The sequence below is a fragment of the Stegastes partitus genome, unplaced genomic scaffold (genome assembly GCF_000690725.1).
Source record: "Stegastes partitus isolate 25-593 unplaced genomic scaffold, Stegastes_partitus-1.0.2 Scaffold1476, whole genome shotgun sequence".
Lineage (NCBI taxonomy): Eukaryota > Metazoa > Chordata > Actinopteri > Pomacentridae > Stegastes > Stegastes partitus.
The window spans coordinates 71,172-79,401 of record NW_007579207.1 but is presented as its reverse complement, the minus strand read 5'-3'; the positions used below and the strand labels follow the sequence as shown (position 1 = coordinate 79,401).

The 8,230-nt window shown below is 39.2% G+C and overlaps 1 protein-coding gene across 1 annotated transcript in view; it reads right to left on the bottom strand.

Annotated features, from left to right (window-relative positions):
• Positions 1 to 2,924: 2,924 nt before the first annotated feature.
• Positions 2,925 to 8,230, bottom strand: part of LOC103370739 (serine/threonine-protein kinase N2) — a 23,416-nt gene continuing 18,110 nt past the window's right edge. The window contains 7 exon segments of the mRNA XM_008299877.1: positions 2,925 to 3,341; positions 4,351 to 4,431; positions 5,738 to 5,845; positions 7,091 to 7,233; positions 7,444 to 7,540; positions 7,606 to 7,614; positions 7,703 to 7,725. Coding sequence (XP_008298099.1) covers positions 3,138 to 3,341; positions 4,351 to 4,431; positions 5,738 to 5,845; positions 7,091 to 7,233; positions 7,444 to 7,540; positions 7,606 to 7,614; positions 7,703 to 7,725 — 665 coding nt within the window. The 3' untranslated portion in view covers positions 2,925 to 3,137.

Below are 8,230 nucleotides of genomic sequence, written 5' to 3'. Positions count from 1 at the left end.
AGAACCGGTACATGACATTACCTTAAATCAAATACAGCTCGAGTGTCAAGTTACTCTTTAAAATCCTCTATTTCATTTTAATAGATGCTTGTAAACTCAGTCGCGAGTTTAGAAGCATCGATAAGAAGCTGCAAGGAAAAACTCCTTCATGGCCCTGACATCATTAGACCTCGGTTATCACAGAATATGATTGGCTAAATTCAAAATACAGATATTTTCTCACTATTATGGCTATATTAGATTATCTATGGCTTCTAGCGGTTACAGGATCTCTAGTGCACAAGTTCACCACGGTGCCATGCACGTCTACTGTCGGAACAGAACGCTGTTGGTCAGGACGACGCTGATGTGCGAATGAAACACTCAAATATATATATATATATATGTAGATAGATTTAACGTCTTTCTATAAAACAGAAACTGGGTTGTTTTGTTCCGTTGTTTTGGTCAAGGCAGTGGGCGAAGCCTGTCACAGTGATGCATAGAAACGGCAGCACGTACTGTCCCTCTGAACTTTAAAATAATATCTATGTATATAGAAGCAAAGGCCACGAAGCAAGCTGAGTCTGTAATGCACAGGACGCTTGAAGAGGACTTGTTATTGGCTATAAAGTGTATTTTGTATAGCATCATTTCATGTTTCAAACATAAACACGATTAAATCCATCTACAACATTTATGAGGTTAATTCATGTTGAGCCAAACTGAGTTAAACTAGATTACACCCAAATAAATAAAACTTTGAATTAATGCTTAAACTTCATGGAAAGTAGTTCCAATTCTAATTAAATATCTTTTTTTTCCAGTAATAAGCAAATCTGTTGTTCAAAGTCAGTGTCTTTGTGCTGAGTCAACATAATCTATTATTGTTGATTCAATTATTTCCAAAGGTTAGTTCTGACTTAATTTAACCGGGTTGGTCAAACTAGTTTTACAGGATTTAAAGTTAAACTATTAAATGAAGTTGATCCAACCCTAATAAATTACGCTGGATCACCAGAGTTGTTGCTTAATGCTGAAAGAAAGGTATTTATTTGTGAGGAAATTCTTCTTTGGTTATTAAAATGTCATTCAACGAGTTATTTTTTAGAGTGTACTAACAATCGATCAACAGATTATTGAGCCTCACCAATGAATGAATGTAATCCAGGTTTTGTTTGTTGCTTCCAGCTGTTCAGGAATCTTTCCTCTGAGTTTATTAAACACCTGCAGCATCAGACAGCAGCAGCATCCATATGAGCATCACCAAAAAGAGAAAGCTGTACACATTTATACCATTTAACTCCACTAATTTCTTCTAGTTATAAATTATCTCAGACATGGAGTCAGGATGGATCAGGACCTCACCTCAGACAGGTGAGCTGTACAAAATCTTACACTGTCATGCTGTACAAAATGTTTTGCACAGCTACTTCTTCTCCTGTTTGGTAAACCCCATACGTCACAAACTAAATGGAATCCTGAAATGAAACTGTGAGTAGGATTAAAGTTGTGGAAGGAAGACAATGCCAGAAACTCTTCAAGCGTCCTGCGTCCACCTGTCAAATTTGTTTGTACAACGTTTCATCAGACCAAAGCTCATAAATAACTCTAGTAGCAGGAGGAAGAGCTGAATTACTGCTGCAAAGATCGACTCTCCACAGAGATTATAAAGGGCTACAATCACTTTCTTTGCTCGAGTAGAAACAAAAAAGTCGCTGCCTGGTTATTTGATTGGCTGTTGAACAGTCAGGCGTTATTGACCACGAGACCGCAGGGTTTGAAAACGACTGAGCTGCAGAAGGTGGTCATTTAGTGGTTTTATGAAGACCAGGGTGGGAAACTTTCCTTTTAAGAGCTTCATGTCTCCAGAAGATAAAATGTTGGGGCTTTAAAATCCAAACCTCTTCTCACAACCCTTATTTCGGAAATGTCAGACTATTCCTTTAAGACATTGGTTGTTCGTTGATGCTTCTTTTTCAACAAACCAATACAGACAATAAACTATCAATAATTATGATGATTAATAGCAGTAAGGGTGCCAATATAAAAGTATTCACCACGATTGGAAGTGTTCTGCTTTCATTGTTTTTCAACTTGGACTCATGGTTTCGCTTTATTGACTTGAATTTCCAAAATAGGACTCCTCTGTCAAAGTGAAAACCTATTTCTAAAATTTAAGGTCACCTAATTAGAAATATACGAAACAAAATAGTGATTGCATTAGCTCTTTGTCTATGAGACGAGACGTTATGTTTTGTGGACACCAACAAGCATGGTGGAGACAACATCATGATGTGAAGCATGGTGGTGGCAGCGTCATGATGTGAAGCATGGTGGTGGTAGCGTCATGATGTGAAGCATGGTGGTGGCAGCATCATGATGTGAAGCATGGTGGTGGCAGCATCATGATGCTTCTCAGCAGCAGCCCTGGAACACTTGTAAAGGTAGAGGATAAATGAATGCAGCAAAGTCTGGAGAAATCCTGGAGGTCAACTTGATGCAGTCTGCAGGAGAACTGAGACTTGGAGAAGATTTGTTTTCCATCAAGACAATGAGTCGAAGCAAACAGCCAAAGCTCCACAGAAAGAGTTAAATGGTTTAAGACAACAAGGTGAATGTTCTGGAGTCCAGACCTCAATCCAACTGAGAATTTGCTGGATTTGGAAAGTTCTGTTCACTCATGATCCCTGTCAGACTTTGAACAGTTTTGCGGTGAAGAATGAGGTAAAGCTGCAGCGTCCAGATGTTCAGACTGATTGAGACCAACGGAACCAATGATGGAACTGCAGCATCTACTGAACACTGACTTGAGGGGGTGAATACTTACACAATCACTTACTTTACATGTTATACTTTTAAGTAATTGAAATTACTTTGTAGAGATCTACACTTTGACATGAAAGATAAAAGCTTCCAAAGGGGGTGAATACCTTTTATAGACACTGAACTAGAACAGCACTGGTCTAAAGGTTGAGATTGTAAAAAGTCCTCTCAATGTTCTTGCAATTTCAACTAAACAGCGTCGACTGATTGATAGAAATGTTGTTATCCAAAAAAAATACAAATAAACTGTCTGGTCACAGGAGTTATTTTGGTGGAGGGTGACCTTCCCATACGTATGATAACTCCCCACCCTGGTCCTCTCAGTTCATGTTTCACCCGTGCAAGGCGCAGAAGTCGAAGTCGGCGAAGGCCTCCTGCTGCTCGGCCGAGAGGATGAAGGGTTTGGAGGGCGGCGACAGGACCGGCTGCAGCCGAGTGAACTCGCTGTCGAAGTTGCTGACGTCGGTGGAGTCTCTGATGGACGGCAGGAACGGCGGCTTCACTTTCTTGGCCAGCAGGGCTTCAAAGTCGATCGTCTGCAAAGGAGTCGAGGTTACATGTGATGAACATGTCAATAACTTCTGCACTTTAATGTCATGTTGAGTAAAAAATGTTAATTAAAGTATCAGTATTCTGTCACTAAGTGATGTAGAAAAATGACCCAATGTGTTGATCAGAACTCTGGTGTGTATTTACTACACATCAGTACCTCATTGGGTTGAATCAGGAGTGGTGGACATGCAGAGGTTAAACCCACTGAACCCTAAAACCCACCAGCAGCTAAACTAACACCAACCAGCCGCGTTATTTTTTAAATTCGCTAAAATTGCATCATTTATCGAAAAACTGTAAAAACAGAAAAAAATCTGTAGGTTTTCAGATTTCAGACAGTCCTTTAAGGTGTCATGTGTGATGTGCTGTTCCATCAGGAAAATTAACCAAAATCAAAGTTTAAAATCGCAATATTTCATCAAAAGTAAGTTATTCTGCATGTCTCGTATTTAAAACATGGTTAAGGATAAACCCTTTGGAACAGTTTCTATGAAAAACAGTGACTGAGCTGAAACCAACAATCTTCTGATAAAGAAAGAGAGCTTCACGGATGAACTGCAGGCAGTGTTTCAGCAGAGCAGAGAGGAAACGACGAGAGACTGAGGTGATGATAAGACAACCTGACTCAACAGATAAATGCAGCATGGCTCAGAACCAGTGAACAGAGGAGCCTGTAGTTGGAGATACATCCAGCTGATGGTGGAACATCTTTCTACTGCTGATGAGCAGAGCAGAGAGGAAACATCTGGAGACATGGAGATAGTTCAACATCTGTACTATGTCGAGTCACCATTTACACAAATGTGGACCCTTCAAAGATGTCGTCCATGATGACATCTCCCTCCTTCTAGTCCTGGCTGTGCTGCTTCTGTAGAAGTTCAGGACTTTATATAGTAGAGAACGATCATCCTACGTGCGAAAATTTGGGGCTCAGAGGGTTTAAAGCTAAACATTCCTTCATAGAGCAGATGATGTGAAAGAAAAGTGCTTTACCTCATAGAACTTCTCTCCTTTGACCTCGTTGGCGTCTCTTTCTCCAGCTCCGAGCCTCTTCAGAGGATTCTTCTTCAGCAGCTGGAAACAGACGACGGTTGTTGGTTTTCAGTTTGATTTTTTAGTTTTTTTGGCTTCAAAGGTACGTGCAGCATTTATTACATTATCTTCTACTTAAAGTCACCATCAGCTGTCACAGTTCCATCAGGATAGCCTGCACATACCTCTGAGTTTCTATATTCTATTTTAGATTTGTAGATTTTTCAAAGGTAACGTTTATATTATGTGAGGCGTAAATATTTCGTATTCCACTTTGGACTTGTTTGGCCTGAACATTTACTTCTATTTAAAAGTTCTGCCTTCTAGCTTAAAGCATGAAAGAAACTTGACAGAAGTGTTTAAACAAGACGACTCAGAGCCCACGTAGTGAGGTGTGATCGAAAAGTTCCAACACTGTCTGTGTAAAAACAGAACATTTTAAAAAGTAAAAAGTAGAAACAATAAAAGTCTGGCAACAAGAATGTCAGAAAAAGAAACTTTAAAAAAAAAATGGTGGAATACTGTAAAATTGCTGCAAATATCTGGAAAATAATGACATATGTTCTGCTGATTCAAGTACAACAAAACTGTAACTGTCTGGTCACACTCTGTCAAAGAACAAATTACGTTTCCGAATTTCCGACGTTGAAATTTAACAAAACATGTACATTAAATTGCTTTAAAAGTTACTGTTAAAATTTTTTACAGTGAACTCTGTGGTAATTAAAAGTGGATTTTTTTTCACCACAGCGACACAATTTTCATTCTCAATCTGCATAAATGTCCAGATTTATCTCCCTGCGACTTCTCCCTCTTCCCCAGAATGAAATCAAAGTTAAGAGGTTTCCATTTTTACACCATGTAGAACAGGGGTGTCGAATCCTGGTCCTGGAGGGCCACAATCCTGCATGTTTTAGATGTTTCCTTCTTCCAACACACCTGATTCAAATGATCAGCTCATCATCAAGCTCTGCAGAAGCCTGATAATGATCCTGATCATGTGAATCAGGTGTGTTGGAAAGAAGGAAACATCTAAAACATGCAGGATTGTGGCCCTCCAGGACCAGGATTCGACACCCCTGATTCGAGCACTGGGAGCAGAGCGTCGCTGCACCAGGAGGCGACGGAGCTGGGGAGCAAATTTAAATCTGCTTTGATTTTTATTTAATCTCAGAACTTTTCGATCACAACTTGTACAGTTTTTCAAAATCTACTTAAGGGGACATTCAACTTCACTTCTTCATGTTTCATTAAAAAAAGGCCACCTCACTAAGAAAAAGGCATCATGAGGGTTCAGTGTCTGTGCAGGTTTCTGGAGGTCTGAGGGACGAGGACAGGAGAACTTTACCCTCTGGATGATGGAGACGGCGCCTGGAGGAAGACATGGAGGATACTGGACGTCATCGTTGACGATGCTGTCGAACACTTCTTCTTCATCCTCGCCAGGAAACGGAGACTAGAGGAGGCCAGAGAGGACAGGTTTAACTCTGGATGTGGTGGGGTCAGAAATGTACGTAATGATTCTGTCTTTTTTTTTATCAATCCAGTTTTAATTATTTTATTGTTTTTAATCCGTCTGGTGTTTATGAGTTTATGATCACGTTTTAATTCTTTCTATCTCTTCCTGTATTTTACTCGTGGCTCGTTATCAGCTCGTCAGTCGTCTGTGCAGCACTTTGACCTGCAATAAGCTGCATTAGAGGCGCGACACAAACAGTTTCTGGCCAATTCGATGCGACAGAAAGGCGTCATTGAACTTTCAGCTCTTATTAACGAGACAGTTGATAAAGCAGAAGTCACTGGGGATGTTTTCTGAACTGCACGTAGCCGCAGGTCACAGTAGTACAAAACCAAACACGTAGAATGGTTTTAATGTGAAATACTTGGTCACGAAAATGAAAATAAAGTCATTTTTGAGCAGATATGACAAGTTGTGCCACAAAAACAAAAATACTGGAAGATAGTTTTGGAGTTTCAACATGATTCTCCAAATATAACTAATAAAATTATATATATATATATTGTCTTATGTAAGCATATTTTGCATTTTGGCACCCCTCGACAACTCACCCTTAATCCCAGATTATTTGATCTATTTGTCCAATATTTTAGATTCTGAATCAGTGACATGATGAGCAATAAAAATGAAAAATGAAGGCTTTTATCTTTAATATTTCTTAAGATTTTGTTGTTGAAACAGCCTCAAATTTCAATATCAGAAAAAACAACCTGCTGAAAGTGTGTTGACGGATAAAAGAACTAAGAAATTTCAGGAAAAAATTCATATAATAATATCAAATTTGACAGATTGGCTCTTACGTATCCATTTTTTGTGATTTTAAAATAAAAGTTTTCTCCAAATCAGAGACGTTCAGGCAGAAATTGTTCTAAAAATGTGATGATTTGAGATGTTTTAACTCATACGGTGTGAATTTACTTGAGTAATGTAAGTATTAAGAAATAAAACCTGACAAAGGATTATATAAAAGACAACTTTAGCTGATTATATTTTTTTGGGCTATGACCCGACAGTGTTGGTTCTTATGGAGATCAACCAGATTCATTTACAGCAAACCAAACAAGATTCAGGAGCAACCTTTGTGTTTCATCATTATATTTGTGGTTTCAGGGTTTATAAGTTAGTTTCTTGTCGTTCAGAGCTGTGAACGTGGACAGAAAGCGTTCAGTGTTTGTTCCCGACCTCTCCGACCAGCATCTCGTAGATGAGGACCCCCATCCCCCACCAGTCCACGGCTCGGGTGTAGTTGTCGTCCGTCAGAACCTCCGGGGCCAGAAACTCCGGAGTCCCACAGAAAGTGGAGGTCCGATCACCGTGGCCCATCCCTGCCGAGATAAAACGCAGCTCAGATCCGCTCGCCAAGAGGTCTGAGTGGGTTTAAATCGATAATCAGGAGGAAATAAAGCCTCCGTGTGGTGGTGAAAACAACAAGCGTGATGCTAAAGATAACCTCACCATGAATCTGTCAGGAGTAAGTGAAGCAATAAAGACAGACAGAACTTTACTTGGGTGTATTTGGTGCAGAAATCTGTTACCTTCTTTACAGAGTCCAAAGTCTGTGATCTTCACAAACCCGTCTGCATCCATTAAGAGGTTGTCGAGCTTCAGATCTCTGAATAAAACACAGTTAAACTAATAAATTACCGCAAAGAAATACTGTTGAATTCTAACAGCAGAGTTCAGTTTGTCCATCACACAGTTAAAAACTGTCAAACCTGGCACAAGACGACAGGAAATAGAATAACTGTCCCAAAGAGCAAACCAGACTTCACAAACAGGATACAGAAGTGCAACCGTGAGACACAAGATGACACAAACTAAACCCAGAATGACAGAAATGAGACACAAATCGACAAAAGAAAAACTTGACAGACCAACAAAAAATGTTTGACGAAATGACACGAGTGAGACACAAAAGAAAAATGAGTCGCAGAATGAAAATAAAGAAACACAAAATCACACAAATGAAACATAAAATGGCAAACATTTGAAAACCAGACAAATTTTTTTAAAAAACTAAACAGAATAACAGAAAAATTGACAGAGCAACACAGACAAGATATAAAATGACATTAACTACGAAAAATGACACAGCATGACAAAAAACAGGACACAAAACGACAGAAAGGAGACAAAACTGTCCCAGAGAGACACGAAGGAACACAAAGAGACACAAAACAACACAAATGAGACACGTAATCTCATAAAGAAAACACAAAATGACAAAAAAATGAGACACAACATGACAGAAACAACAGAAAAGAGAAAACAACTGTTAGAAAAAGACAGTAAATAACTTACAAAGCAACACATGAGAGACGT